This window comes from Clinocottus analis, unplaced genomic scaffold (genome assembly GCF_023055335.1).
Source record: "Clinocottus analis isolate CAN_PGR_092001 unplaced genomic scaffold, fCliAna1.0.p SCAF_5, whole genome shotgun sequence".
NCBI lineage: Eukaryota > Metazoa > Chordata > Actinopteri > Perciformes > Cottidae > Clinocottus > Clinocottus analis.
In genome coordinates, this window is record NW_027176207.1 from 13457381 (window position 1) to 13473212 (window position 15832).

At 37.8% G+C, this 15832-nt stretch overlaps 1 protein-coding gene across 1 annotated transcript in view; it reads left to right on the forward strand.

Annotated features, from left to right (window-relative positions):
• Window positions 1-14299, forward strand: part of LOC137802210 (ryanodine receptor 1-like) — a 47105-nt gene extending 32806 nt beyond the window's left edge. Inside the window, exons 83-107 of the mRNA XM_068599896.1 lie at window positions 1492-1591; window positions 1675-1754; window positions 2169-2245; window positions 2373-2446; window positions 3570-3650; window positions 3766-3854; window positions 4083-4211; window positions 4287-4391; window positions 8036-8117; window positions 8201-9522; window positions 9746-9813; window positions 10240-10390; window positions 10504-10590; window positions 10754-11023; window positions 11167-11297; window positions 11434-11476; window positions 11556-11689; window positions 11842-11902; window positions 12028-12174; window positions 12283-12417; window positions 12506-12662; window positions 12834-12898; window positions 12985-13085; window positions 13281-13332; window positions 13419-14299. Of these exons, the coding sequence (XP_068455997.1) occupies window positions 1492-1591; window positions 1675-1754; window positions 2169-2245; window positions 2373-2446; window positions 3570-3650; window positions 3766-3854; window positions 4083-4211; window positions 4287-4391; window positions 8036-8117; window positions 8201-9522; window positions 9746-9813; window positions 10240-10390; window positions 10504-10590; window positions 10754-11023; window positions 11167-11297; window positions 11434-11476; window positions 11556-11689; window positions 11842-11902; window positions 12028-12174; window positions 12283-12417; window positions 12506-12662; window positions 12834-12898; window positions 12985-13085; window positions 13281-13332; window positions 13419-13514 (3837 nt within the window). The 3' untranslated portion in view covers window positions 13515-14299. The remainder of the gene's footprint in view (window positions 1-1491; window positions 1592-1674; window positions 1755-2168; window positions 2246-2372; window positions 2447-3569; window positions 3651-3765; window positions 3855-4082; window positions 4212-4286; window positions 4392-8035; window positions 8118-8200; window positions 9523-9745; window positions 9814-10239; window positions 10391-10503; window positions 10591-10753; window positions 11024-11166; window positions 11298-11433; window positions 11477-11555; window positions 11690-11841; window positions 11903-12027; window positions 12175-12282; window positions 12418-12505; window positions 12663-12833; window positions 12899-12984; window positions 13086-13280; window positions 13333-13418) is intronic.
• The last annotated feature ends 1533 nt before the right edge of the window (window positions 14300-15832 follow it).

Here is a 15832-nt window from a genome sequence, read left to right on the forward strand (position 1 = left end):
CAGAGGAATGTCAATTTGTACTCTGAATTCAGAGATATTTATTTGATTGCCATACTTTCTAAAATGGCATTTCATTCCCAATTGGCACTAATCTATAAATAAGTAATTGTGCATTAGAGATTAAAGGCCATTCAGAGCTAAAATAATGTTTTTTTTTTATCATTATTATTTTTACATTCATTTTTTAAACAATTTTTTTAACGCTGCAATAAAATGCCAAAGAAATATCTCCGATACAGAAGGATTACAGCTCTTTTAATGTAATACGTGTCTAGTTTGCAGGGCTACTGTAATAAAGACACTTTAGTAAACTGTACGGCCAAAATGCTTAGCTGATGGGGCTGTTTCCTGTAGTCTAACGCTTGCTCCAGCCAGCAAACGTGAACAAGTAGAGTAACAACTCCATGACTAATAAAGTTGAGTGTAAGATTGTGTGCAAGAGTCAGTCAGGTACTTTCAATGTACAGTAACAACCCATAATGCTTGTGAACAGTGTTGCTATACATAGAAGAGAAAAGAAAATGAACTGTAGTGTAAGTGATATAACAAAAGGAAAGCGCATGACACTGATTTTGTTATTCACTAAACTTACCTATTGATCTTTAAAGATAATTTTAAGTATCGATGCGTAATGCTACAAATATGGACCACTTGAGGTAAGTTGATTCGACTGTAATATATTGTGTGTATAAAAGTTAGGGACTTGAGTGAAAGGAGAGCGAATGTGTATTGAAATTAAGAGTATTAATAGATAGAATGGACAACTTTCTACATTTTAATGCCAGGAGCCGGTTGCAACAGTGAGTTCAAACATAGCATACATAAATGTTTAAGTGGAGTAACATAATTTCTTTCTGGAAAAGGAACAAAACAAGTCTAGTTTCAGTGTTTTTCCTACCAATTGTATGCTGAACATGCATAGATTATATTCACAATTCACAAAGGATTTATCAGACAAGTTTAAATGTTGCTGAGTTTAATACATTAGATTGGACGCCATTAGACACTGCTCTCCATGGACAGCTCTCATCGGAAGTGTTACCGTTAGGAAGTTGTTGTGAGGATCGACTGCTTTACTCACACAAATGAAAGTTCTTGTGTCAATATGTATTGTTTGAAAATATCTACAGGTTAAATATTTTCCAGTCACTGACAAAACAAATGGTATCTTTCTCATAAATGATGCTAGCTTGTGATGCTACACTTACTTCATAATTGATTAGCTAAGAAATTTACTCATTTTGAATTGTGCAATCCAAATTAGTAAATCTCTAGTTTGAAACAAGCGGTTACTAAGAATGTAGTAAAGACTTCACAATTAATTTTAGTAACAGATATATGAATAGCTGCTGCAACCCAATCCTGTTGTATTTAAGATTGCCGCTGAATATTGCCTTAAATATCTGACTTGAAAGAGTCCACTCTATCCATTTAAAATTCTCTGATTCTCTTGACAGCAGCAAATGCTCATAATGTTCGTGTCACCCACAGGAAAAAGAAACAGAGAAACAAAGGCTCTTGTACCAGCAGTCCAGACTTCATAATCGTGGTGCTGCAGAGATGGTCCTGCAAATGATCAGTGCCTGCAAAGGTTGACCTTGCTCCTCGTCTTCAGTCCACACAGTGATTCAGTTTCCTCTTGCCAAGCTTATGAGTTTGTCTTTTTTCATGTAGGTGAGACTGGACCGATGGTGACGACAACCCTCAAGCTGGGTATCTCAATCCTTAACGGTGGAAACAGTGAGGTTCAACAAGTATGTCTTCTTAAAACATTTTGTCATGTTAAATTTGAAGTTACCTTTCCTAAAAGCACTTATAAGGTGTAGTGTGAACGGTGATCTTGCCAGGGGAGAGGAGGGGAAGGAGTGGGAGAGTAGAAACTGCAAGACCTCGCACCTAACTCGGTGGCACTGCGTCGGCTATTATCCTAGTTATCCCGGGGAAAATTATAATCCTCATCTAATATTGGTATAATGCCTTCGGTCTTTTATCTTGCCCCGTGCTAAATCATTTGTATTATTTTCAATTTAAATTATTTATTTTTTCGAGGGTGTTTTACAGCTCGCGCTCTAGGTCCCCACGGTGGGCTATAAGTATGTGTATCGTCGACACCTTCTCTCTACCTATTTTTTCAACAAAGGATAACCTTGTTTGTTTGTTTTTGTCAGAAAATGCTTGAGTACTTGAGGGATAAGAAGGATGTCGGCTTCTTTTTGAGTGTCCAGGCTCTGATGCAGACATGCAGGTCAGTTTTCAATTGATTGGCACAATTCTCCACTTTGTATTAATTTTAACATCAGCACTATTTTAATTGGAAGTTCATAAATTTGAAGAGTGAGGCGTGTCTAATGATGTGTTTATGATCTCTACAGTGTCCTGGATCTAAATGCCTTTGAGAGGCAGAACAAGGCAGAGGGGCTGGGCATGGTTTCAGAGGAGGGCTCGAGTAAGTCTCCATACTCTTTTCATCTGCATTATTTTTTTCACACCTGTGAGGCAGCAGACAACAGATCACACCACTGCCTGTGTTTAATATCACCATTTATGAAATACCTGCATCATTTCATGGCACAGATTACATTGTTAAGTACACTTACTTTACCCATCTTATTTCACATTAAAGGACACAATCATGATGGCATGATGAAAGTGAAGATGGAACGCATTTTGTCTGAGTACAGTTAAATTCATATACTGTCGATCAGAACACCAATGTAAACAAACTTGATCTAAAAAGCTGAGCGCTGAAATTATACCAAGTGAGGACTGGATGCCTCTCTTCATCTTTTATATTCGTAGCTCGTGCCCCTCCTCACATTCATTGTTTATATCAAAAATATAATGAATGGAATCTGGTCTTTTCTCCTCATAAAAACTACAAAATTGTAGGTGAAACCATTATGAACATAAAATGTTAGAAACAGAGTGCTAGAGAAATAAGTCCTAAACCCGGAAATAAGTTCGCTTTTCGTTCTTTTAGTTTTTACACTTCCTGTTCCCTCATTTTAAAGTCAATGTATTTTTTTGAAAAGACGGCTAAAACACAACAGTATACAGCCCATGCTAGTAGAATATTTCAAAATGTTATCTATGAGATGATACACACTTAAAAATCCTGGTCTTTTTATACATGCTTTATACATAATACAAATACAGGTTGATTATTCAGCCTATAGTAAAACCCCAGATGCACCAGTTCACCTCTGAGTACTGCAATGTTTTAACGTTAATGCTGTCTGTCTCTGGCGTGACTGTATGTCACATATGTTTCTGTTAATTGTTCAACTGCAACGTGTGTGTACGTTAACTGGATGTGATGCTGATTCTGTGATGTGTGACATTGATTGTGTGTGAAACCATTGTCTAACCACAGGCATTTAGTTTGACTCATTCTTTAATTCAGCAAAACTCAGTCAGAGGTGGTTATTAATGTCTGTTACTAAAATCCATTTGGAGATGATAGTAAGTTGAGTAAATCATTGTATTTACTTTCCTTACACTGATTATGCTCAAGAAAATTGTTTTGGTCATCGACAGTCAGTCTTTTTCGTTCATTTCATTTTTTTTAGACGAGAAAGTGATGTCAGACGACGAGTTCACCTGTGATCTCTTCCGTTTCCTGCAGCTGCTTTGTGAGGGTCACAATAACGGTGAGAATGACTTTAAAATGAGAATAAAGTTAAATTCAAAGCAAGTTATGAATTTCATTGAAGCAAACATTGTCGAGCATTACTTCATTTCAAAATGATCTCTACTTTGCTGCAGACTTCCAGAACTACTTGCGGACACAGACAGGCAGCACAACTACCATCAACATCATCATCTGCACCGTAGATTACCTCCTCAGACTCCAGGTGTCAATCATGAGTTTTAAATAATTGTATAGTTTCCAAAAGGCTGCATATTTGGCAGCTCAAATAGTCAAGAAAGTCCAAAGATCAGAGCAATGCAAGTGCTTGTATGAAGCATTTTAAATTGATTAAAAAGGGGGGGGGGGAACTTTTTTTCAGATAAACTTTTTTGTTTCAAAGTAATTCTATCAAAAGGAAATACACAATTTATCTCTCATTTTTTCAATCTAGGAGTCTATCAGTGATTTCTACTGGTATTACTCCGGCAAGGACATCATTGATGAACCAGGCAAAAAGAATTTCTCCAAAGCTATGTTGGTGGCAAAACAGATTTTCAACAGCCTAACTGAATATATTCAGGTACAATTTGAACAAGTCAGAAATTTACACTTGATGGTTGTTTATGTTTGTGTAACACACAGTTTCTCTCTTCAGGGTCCATGCACTGGCAACCAGCAGTCCCTGACCCACAGCAGACTTTGGGACGCAATTGTTGGGTTCCTTCACGTCTTTGCCCACATGATGATGAAGCTGGCACAGGTACGCACACGCCATTCAATTCATTATACTTTCCAAAAGAAAGTATAATACTTGTGTTGCCTTTCTGCAACTAAATGCTTGGCCCTAGCTGAAGCTGTATAATCAATATTGACAGAATATATCTGTCGTAGAACTTTGAAATCATAACAGATTTTATGACTATGACAGAAATTGATAGTAATCAAGAAAGCATAATGCTATTGAGAGCCAAATGCTTTTTGCAGTCAATTTCTGTTTGATTTTGGCTCACTTAAGCTATCATTAATCTACCAAAGTGAGGGTAAATGTAGCACACACCTTAGTGTCAGTTCACTAAATCAGCCCATCACTGCTAAGCTTTCAATAATCTCTTTCTGTGTACATATAATAGTATAAATCCTACCATGTTGCCACAAGCCTTACAGTGAACATGCTTGTAAACATAAGTGGCTAGTTTACACTTCTTAAAATAAGCCTGAATGTTACATTTAGAGAACAAAGCCACTGTGGATTTCTTGATTATTTAAGTATTTCAACCATTGATTTGTATTTCTAGCATGAGCTGGTTTAAAAGTGGTTCCTTACATTCAAAGTAATTCTGAATGGAAACCTTTTTCACAAAAGACAGTTTTACATGTCAACAGCAGGAAAATCACAGGTGTAAATGATTAAATGAATGATGGCTGAGTTATATTTAGCTGCTTTGGTTTCAGGGTCCTGGTGTGCTGCATGCGGGCTCACTGTCATACTGTCATGGCTTACTGGGACACTTGAACAGTACATTGTGAACGTTATTTGTGACACCTGTGCTTTTTCGTCTACGACAAGTCAAAATGTCTGCTTGGAAAAGAAAAGGCCTATCAATCTTTTCCCAAACAGTTAAGTTTTTGTGAGTAATATAAAAAAATATAAAAATGTATTGCTCATCAAAATACAATTTAATGTATAATGCACTGAAAGGACACTTAACTGTGTTACAAACACACTTCACCGAAAGTGTGTAATCACATTTTAGCGAATGATGCACCCTTTTTTGCTACAAATAAAAGGTCAAAATACTTTGAGGGAAATCACATGGCTTTTCCACTTTATGCAATGCAGTCATCCTCTGTGGATGACTGAGTCTAATAGCACATCTTTACTATTAGCACAATGTTTTGCATGTTTAACCCTTTAATCGTACATTCCAGTTAAGAGCCATACTTCTTCCATAAGATCCCAGCTCAGCTCAGACACATGATGACTAACACAATATTACTTTCCCCTGTGCAGTCCTTCCTGGCCTGATTTTCTCACAAGTATCAGCTGTTCTGTCTTATAGTCATCATATTTAAAATACAAGGGTAAACCAGTGAATAGAGGAAATTTGAAATGTTTTATTCCAAAAAGTAAACTAATCCTAGTACAGTATGTCAAAGATGTAAAGTTATTATTGTATTATAGTGTATTATTTAGTGTGTCGATCTGTACTAGCCCAAACATTGTTTTACTGTTAAACAAAAGGAAGTATATTTGTCATACTGTTACGTGCCGTAACACACATACACAAGAGCATTTGAAAATGTAATGTGATCAATTGTACTGAATAATTTATCTACCATTTAAACTGTCTTCCACATGGTCAATGCAGGGTAAAGTATGTATCCATTTTATTTATCTATTGATGTGATATTGTGTTTACTAGTTTGTAATTTATTCAATGTTGGTTTCCCTTATCAGGCTGTTTTATACCCACCTGCTTTAAAGAAAAAATAAAAATACTTCATTTGAATTGTCTTAATCAGGAGTTTGTATATAATGTTTAAATTAAAACAAAAGCATTTAGTGTGTCACATGAAACACAACTGTATCCAGTCGTTAAAGCACAGCTTTTTAAAATATATATTTTAAATGCACACTTCAAAAATTACTAATATTCATGAGAAATCTGTAGAAACATCAGATCATTTTTCGCGCTGAGGTTGCAGATTGCAACCAACTAAGTATCCCTCCACGCATCCTTTTTTTTATTGTAGAAAGCTTAGGGTGACTTTTCGGTTCACATAAAAATGTGAAAGGTTCTCAGGAGAGTCCATTTTTGGTTGGTCCGTTCTTGGCAACTGTAGAAACATGGTGGGCTCCATGAAGATAACCCACTCCTTATTTAGATATTAATAGCTCCCAAAAGGCACAACATTACTGCAAAATGTCAGTGTAATGGTTATATCAAGATGTTGTAAATAAATAGCTATTCAATTAACCAAACACAAACACATCAGAAGAGAATACTTGAATAAAGGTATGATCACAAGATCGCAAAGTACATTATTACAAGATCAGTGTGTCTTTTTCTAAGCACTTGAGTAAAATCACCTGCTTATCCACACTGTCAGGCAACAGTTAATACTACTGAACATCAATTTACAGACAAAAAACAAAGGCAATGTTCTCCTTTCTACAAAGCATTTTTTGTTTGTTTATTAAGCAATTACTGGGATTATACACAATACCAGGAATTTAAAAAAACAACAATACTGTGACTAACAAACATTGTTTTAGCTAGATCACTTAATTTCTAAAAAAAAAAAAAAAGCAGGTGACTACAAAACTTTCTGAGAGAAGGATTGACCGTTAACCTCTACTGTTGGAATATACACTTTAATATGACATTATTTGGTGTTGGAATATACATTTTAATGTGACATCCACTTTTTGTGCATACATTTAACACTAGTTAGGATTCTGTTGCAAATGTCATTCACTAATAATTAACCTGAAGGAATATGCTTTTTATTTGTGTTGTGTTCCTCTGTGGATTCTGGTTGCTTTGATTATAACACCTTTTAAGCATTAACATAACATTAGCATTTATTTGTGTAGTATATTTACACATCTATATACATTTATTTGAACAAGCAACTAATGGAAATTCAACGGAAATCCTGTTATGCTTCATAGCAATCCATGGCATCTTAAGGATGAGGCTATGAATGTCCAAAGCATCTGAAGAGAATATGATTGGCCAAGTGGCATCACAAAGTATTCTTTACATCCAGAGTTTTTGCTTTTCTGAATGAAGAAATAATGAATTAGTAAGTAGTCTAGTCTAGTAATCTAAAACCTGCTGGCATTTTCAGACCACAGTTTCTGTGATGTAACCTTTATTGATGGGCGGATACATGCAAATATGTTTCTTCTGTGTTACAAAAGCTTCAGCTATACAATCTAATACTAAAGCTCATGAACAGTTGCTCACTGCTCACATAGAAATTTACACTTAACTTTTGTTTGTATTTTATAGAATTATATATATATATATATATATATACTGTATATATATATATATATATATATATATATATATATATATATATATATATATATATAATGATGACATTGAAACCAGACCTTAGTTGTACATACGTTTTCTCACCATTTTTACAAATTCTCTCTCTGCATGAAGGTTTGATTGTTATTGTTCTTATTTTTGAAGCCCCATCTTTGTTCCTGTGTTACTCTTTGTTAAAATAATTTTGTGTGATAACTGTCGACACTTGACTTGTGTTTTTCCCTTTACCAATGACTATTGCATCTCTATAAATCCATGCAAACTCCCTCATGTTTTGAAATGATAATAGATCAGTTGCCGATACTGTAATATCTTGTGCATCTTTTCGTGGTAACAGGACTCCAGCCAGATTGGTCTGCTGAAGGAGCTTCTTGATCTCCAGAAAGACATGGTTGTTATGTTGCTGTCACTGTTAGAGGGTAAGATAGTTTTTATCAGTTCTCATATTTCCATGTTTTGTTCTATTTAAATTTCTGTTTTAATTTTACTGTGTATTATTCAGGAAACGTGGTAAATGGTACCATTGCACGCCAGATGGTAGACATGCTGGTAGAGTCTTCCAGCAACGTGGAGATGATCCTTAAGTTCTTTGACATGTTCCTCAAACTGAAAGACATTGTGGCTTCAGACGCTTTCCGCGATTACGTCACAGATCCCCGGGGGCTGATCTCCAAGAAGGACTTCCAGAAGGCCATGGACAGTCAGAAACAGTACTCCACATCTGAGATCCAGTTTCTGTTGTCCTGCTCAGAAGCAGATGAGAATGACATGATTCACTATGAGGAGTTCGCCAACCGCTTTCAGGAACCTGCCAAAGACATCGGATTCAACATTGCAGTGCTGCTCACCAACCTGTCTGAGCACGTCCCCCATGACATCAGGCTGAAGAACTTCATAGAACAAGCAGACAATGTGCTGAACTACTTCCGCCCCTTCTTGGGCCGTATTGAGATAATGGGCGCAAGCAGAAAGATTGAGCGCATCTACTTTGAAATCACTGAAGTAAACCGCAAACAGTGGGAGATGCCCCAGGTCCGAGAGTCCAAGCAACAGTTCATCTTTAATGTTGTCAACGAGGGTGGTGAATCAGAGAAGATGGAAATGTTTGTGAACTTCTGCGAGGACACCATCTTTGAGATGAATATAGCCTCACAAATTGCAGAGCAGGAGGAAGAGGGAAAGGGAGAGGAAGATGATGAGGGAGATGAAGTTGTTGTTGAGGGAGGGTCAGGAGGGGAAGCAGGTGGAGGAGGTGATGAAGAAAATAACGGAGAGGAAGGGCAGCCAGAATCAAGCTCTGCCTTTGCCGATTTCATAAACAGCGTGCTATGCTTCTTTAGCATTTTCACCTTCCGTAACCTTCGGAGACAATATCGCAGAGTGAGAAAGATGACCGTCAAGGAGATTGTGGTGGCTTTGTCCATCTTTTTCTGGACCATCCTGATGAGTATACTACACTTAATTTACAATGTGTGCAAAGGCTTCTTTATGATCATCTGGCAAACACTGTTTGGAGGCGGCTTAGTGGAGGGAGCTAAAAATATCACCGTCACTGAGATACTTGCAAGCATGCCAGATCCCACACAGGATGATGTGCATGGAGATGGGCCAGGGGAGCCCAGGACAGGGGAAGAACAAGACACTGGAGGTGTAACGGATACTGGGGAGACTGGGAGTGGAGAGGAGGAAGAGGAGGATACCCAGGACAAAGAGGGTGGGAGGATACCAGGTATGGATGCTCCAGGTGGACTTGGAGACATGGGCGTAGAATCACCTGTTGAACCACCAACACCTGAAGGAACTCCCATAACAAAGAGAAAAGTGGTGAGTTTCATGCGCCTTTGCGGAATCAAAATATATAAACATCAGCAAATTTCTCGATGGCCACTAATCTAGTTCCTTAGTGGTTAAACGCCTCCGTGAAATGAAGACGGGGGAAAATCATACTCTTTATTTGTTAAACTGAGAGGAAGAAAATTAATAAAAAAAGGAAAGTATTATGATTTTTTATTTTTTATTTTTTTATTTTTTTATTTTTTTGTTACAGCCACCAGAAGAGAAACTGCCCGAACCTGTTCCTGTAGTGGAACTTCCCCCAGAACCTGAAAAGGCTGAGTAAGTGCTGAGTTGCTTTCTTTCATCGTTAGTTTGCTCTCACCTTATCCTCTGTCATGGATCTAGATAACAAGCCAGACTTTTTAGCAAACACTATATACTGTAGATAAAAAAATGTACTCAAATACATTTTGGATGTGATGTTGGTGTGTTAAACATTTTCATGAAGCAATTTCTTCTGCTGAGAAAATTGCTGCGTCATCAACATGAATATTGGTGTATAATGGACAATATTCTTGTAGTATTACTTATACAGAATATAATTGGACCTGTCTGTCGGGGATGTGGAGGAGAGAGACATAAGCAAACAGATGGCAAATGCATAGGGTTGCACATCTGCTGCAGTGACAGTCTTAGTGCATTATGATTTCATTTTGATGTTGATTAAATCCATAAAACAATAACCCCACTGTGTTTGGTTGTCAGTGTTGAGAATGCCGAGAAGGAATCACAGAGTAAGGAGGAAGAAAAGCCAGAAGAAAGAAAGAAATCTCCTAAAAAGAAAGAAAAGAAGCCGAACAGGGAAGGAGGTTTTCAAATCTGGAATGAGCTGGAAAACCAAAGAAATAAATTCATGGTGACACATTTGCTCATGTTTGTTTTGGGATCAATATTCTAGCATAATTTCAGTCACTCTACCTTTGCCAACTCACTAAAATGAGCTGAAAAATATCAATCTCTCTTTTGTAGAACTACCTTTCCAGAAACTTCTACAATTTGCGATTTCTGGCGCTGTTCCTTGCATTTGCCTTGAACTTCATTCTGCTGTTTTACAAGGTATACACTCTCATATTTCTCTCTGTGTTATGTGCTTGTCTCAAATAAACAAGTTTAACTTTTTCTTTAAACTTACTGTTTGATCGACTGTGAGCTGCCTGAAGCTCAGTCGAAGAACATTCCTCTGTACCAAGCAGTCAGGTCTCTACATTGTTCTGTTTAGGTGTCTGACACGCCGCCTGAGGGTGACGAGATGGAAGGATCTGGAATGTCGGAAGGAAGCGGGATGTTTGAATCCTCTGGCTTCTTTGAAGGATCAGGAGAGGAGGCTGAGGGATCTGGAATGAATGAAGGAGATGAGGATGAGGAAGAGGTCCCAATTTATTTCTATTTAGAAGAGAGCACTGGCTACATGCAGCCCACGTTGTCTTTCATCGCTGCCTTGCACACAGTCATCTCATTCATTTGCATCATTGGCTACAACTGCCTCAAGGTATGACAATCTGACACTTGACGGATTTAGAAAAGCTAAATCTTGGAGTCTTGCACTACGAAGCCATGCACTTGCTTCACACCAGATTTTAATTTCAAAACTTTGCATACAGTTCAACAGGATTTGCATTTTTTTTTTGTCAGATTCCACTGGTGATCTTTAAAAGGGAGAAAGAACTTGCAAGAAAACTGGAGTTTGACGGCCTCTATATCACTGAGCAGCCTGAGGATGATGACATTAAAGGCCAGTGGGACCGACTGGTCCTGAATACACCGTACGTAGATAAAGAAATCATGTTCTCTCCAAATAGATGCTTGAGATTAAGTAGGCACACAAGACAACAATCATCATTTCAAATACCAGGTTTTCTATCTTCATTTACTCAATAAACAATGTCCCCTTTTTCACAGCTCTTTCCCAAACAACTATTGGGATAAATTTGTCAAGAGAAAGGTGAGTTGCGTTTAATTTCCGTTGATTTCACATGGGCTTTGTAGATCCCATAAATGTGTAACGTGATGCCTGTGTCCAGGTTTTGGATAAGTATGGCGACATTTATGGCAGAGAAAGAATCGCTGAGCTCCTGGGTGTAGACTTAGCCTCCCTGGACGTCAGTCAACAACATGAGAAGAAACAAGAGGAACCAGACAGCTCTTTGTTTGCATGGTAATGTACTTTATTTTCTCCTTCAAATTACTTCCAATAGCAAAAGTTACAGAAATTATTGTCCGACATTAAAAGACAGTCCCTTACATCTAGAATAGTGGAAATAGTAGTGCAGTCCCTAAATGGATATAAACCAATGTTGTTGTTTTTAGGTCGACCACCATTGATATGAAGTACCAAGTCTGGAAATTTGGTGTGATTTTCACAGACGGTGTAAGTAAACCCACATCTACATGTATACTGAACATTATACTACACTCTACTATACCGTACTATACTATGTGAACACGACATTGCCTGTGAGAACAAAAATAAATGTCCTCCTTATCTCTTTGTAGACCTTCCTATATCTCTGTTGGTACACGATCATGTCTCTGCTTGGCCATTACAACAACTTCTTCTACGCCTGCCACTTGTTGGACATCGCCATGGGTGTCAAGACTCTGCGTACTATCCTGTCCTCCGTCACACACAATGGCAAACAGGCAAGATAGATAGATAGATACTTTATTAATCCCCAAGGGGAAGTTTGTTGATATTAATTTTGCTTCAGTTTTAATGTACTAACTCTGTTTCCCTCTTGTGTCTGCTAGCTCATGATGACAGTGGGCTTGCTGGCTGTGGTGGTGTACCTTTACACTGTAGTCGCTTTCAATTTCTTCCGCAAGTTTTACAACAAGAGTGAGGACGAGGATGAGCCAGATATGAAATGTGATGACATGATGACTGTAAGTCGCTGTTGATGAAAGGCGTGCACTTTCTGACCATAGTGTCTGCATCTCTTCCCAAATGATGTGTCTTTACTTCACTTCACAGTGTTACCTGTTCCACATGTATGTGGGTGTGCGTGCTGGTGGAGGAATCGGAGACGAGATCGAGGATCCTGCTGGAGATGAATACGAGCTATACCGAGTGGTCTTTGATATCACTTTCTTCTTCTTCGTCATTGTCATTCTACTGGCCATTATTCAGGGTAAAGACAATCATGTCATCGGGTTAGAATAAAACAAGGAAAAAGGAACAATGTGTGAAGCTTTTGGAGACTTGAAACTGTTGATATAGGAAAGGTATTTGAAGGTATGTTTGGCAATTTATAGATTTTGCAAACTCTTCTAATGATAATGTTACTGTGCCAATACTGCAGGTCTGATCATTGATGCCTTTGGAGAACTCAGAGACCAACAAGAGCAGGTCAAGGAAGACATGGAGGTATGACGCCTCCAGTTGACACTTTTTCCAAACGTATACACAACGTGGCTTCTAATCATCGTCACTCTACTTTGGTTTGTGTGCAGACGAAATGCTTCATATGTGGCATTGGAAGTGACTACTTTGATACAACACCACATGGTTTTGAGACTCACACTTTGGATGAACACAACCTGGCCAATTACATGTGAGTCCACCTCCTGTGTGTGTGTGTGTGTCTGTGTGTGTGTGTGTGTGTGTGTGTGTGTGTGTGTGTGTGTGTGTGTCTGTGTGTGTGTGTGTGTGTGTGTGTGTGTGTGTGTGTGTGTGTGTGTGTGTGTGTGTGTGCGTGTGTGTGTGTGGTGAGTAAGATGAGATCATATTAACGTGAGTCCTTTTTCAGGTTCTTCTTAATGTACCTTATCAACAAAGATGAGACAGAGCACACTGGGCAGGTCAGTTTTGAATCTGAATATGTATTAGTCTTTTCTCTCTTGCTGTGTCCTTCTCTGACGTATTGTTCTTACGTCTTCTGTTTTAGGAGTCGTATGTGTGGAAGATGTACCAGGAGCGTTGCTGGGACTTCTACCCGGCTGGGGACTGTTTCAGAAAGCAATACGAGGATCAGCTCTCCTAACCCACGAGGACGTCACACATACGCAGGGGGAAGCACAACTATTGAAGCGCCACTTGTGTTCATCATTCCTGACAATGCTCACAGAAAAAATATTTTGTCATGGAAAAATGCTAAATATTTTTCATGAACAATTTACAGCATCAAACTATGGGTGACTTTGGTTGTCCTTTTCATATGCAATTGAGATTCACACTATGTTTTAGTTTGGTAAAGTGTCATCATTTATTTAATAATATAACCATTTGAATGAAAATGTTGCCTCAATCACTAATTTATGGACATCATAGGTTTCCATAAATTAGTCTTAAACTGTTGTCTGTTGAGGACAAATTGAACCCTTTGTTTATGTGATAATATCAGCAGTAACACAAGCTGCATCAATCACCACACATGTAAAAGTACACTTCACACTTGCTGTCTTTATCTGTAATCAATAGTTTTATTCAAATTACTTATATATTTTCTTTGTGGTTATTGTCACTTTCACTTAGCATATTCATATTTCTCTGTTTAGTTTTCTTAAAATACTGGATCTTTTGATTTATTTTAAATGATTTTGTTTTATTGTTTTTCAAGACAAGTCTGCGATGATAAATCAATTCTTTATAAGGAATAAACGTCTTTATAATGTGACATTGTACTCATCGGCATTATATTCTATGTGTAATGTATATATGTGATGGTACGTGGTAATGTCCATTCTTTAAATCCTTAAAATGTGGGTCCTAACCTGCAACATTTACTGTATGGATTCAATTACTGTTCAATAAATATATTCTACTACATGATATGACAAGTGGTGATCAAAAGGTTTTACATTTTTCCTTAATCATGTTGTAATGAATGTGACAGATGACAAGATACAAAATGACACACGATAGGGCTCTGACCTACTTGTCTTTTCAAGACTGCTGTGGAACTGTTGTGATGGCAGAAGAAAGTGCCTTTTTACGGACATGGGGACGTTTTGGCTGCTGTTGACTTATCATTCACAGTGAGGGATTGATTACGTTTACTCATCGAAGTGGATGTTTTTGCAGTTGTAAACCTGTTTTCTGTATTTGGATTCAAATAAGAGGAAATGAGCCCAAAAGAGATTTACTGATACTCTTTCAAAAATATGTGTATTTCTTTATCTGTAAAACTGAATTGATATTAAAGAGAAATATCAAACGAAAATCACTGGCCATTGGGTCATACTGATGAGCACGATGCAGCAGTTTGTCTCTAACATCTTGTCGCAACCAATTTCCCACCGAGCCGTTGAACTGTGGCCGGGAACACCCCATCCGAACAGGGATTAAGGCTGAGCATTAAAACTCACATTGAGCCTCATGTGCTTTTCACTCACCCACCATTTCTCTCTGAGCCTGGGATACATCGAGTGTTGACATGAGCATCTCTGGGATCCACCATGGGGCGCTCAGGATGTATGGTGAGTTGATCGTCTTCTTCGATAGGCTGTCGGTATACTTGTGAGCAAATATTTATTTCCTCTCTTGGAGGGTATAGTTTTGCAGTTCTCAGCAGATGCCATGGTAAAATGTATGCTCACCATCAGGTTTTTATACATGATGCTGGTCTTGTTTTTAAAAACTGTGTGATGATAGTGAATCATTGTTCATTGGGATGATAAATGTATTTTGATTCTTAGTGTTGGCCTAAACGCTTTAGAGCTTTGAGCCAAAAGGACATGTTATGATATTATATGAAGATAATCATATTTACTTTCTCCTGTGATAAAAACAATTGTATTCATAAAATGAATATAGTGCATTATGAAACACCTATTACTAAAAACAATCTACAGATATACAATTACAATCGAAATTTACATAGAAGCTAAATCTCAGTTAATCCTTTTTTTAAAAAACTTTTTCACCTCTTTGTAATATAATTATGTTGTGTGGTGTGCTGTTTTTGTGTTTTTTTGTTTTGTTTAACTGTTTACACATAGATTGAGTTGATCCAGATGTGTGCATATTATTATGATGCTATTGTCAACATCGTCTGATTGGTCGAGCCCCACATCCACAGCCCCTCCATCCACCAACCATCTGACTGCCTCTAATCCATGGGAATGACAGACTGTAGTCATGCTTTAATCCATCTTCTGCCGTCCTGATCACTGGATCATGTTTATACAACAAGCTTTGCGTGATTTAGAATAATTTCCCCAGCAAGTATATTTTCCATTCAGTATTTCTTGTCATTTCCAACCTGCTTTTATTCTACAGGTGGATTTATTTTCAAACAGTGGAAAAAGAGATTTCTGCTCCTAACAGCTGAGGGCAGCCTCCTTGTGTGCCACGATGCCC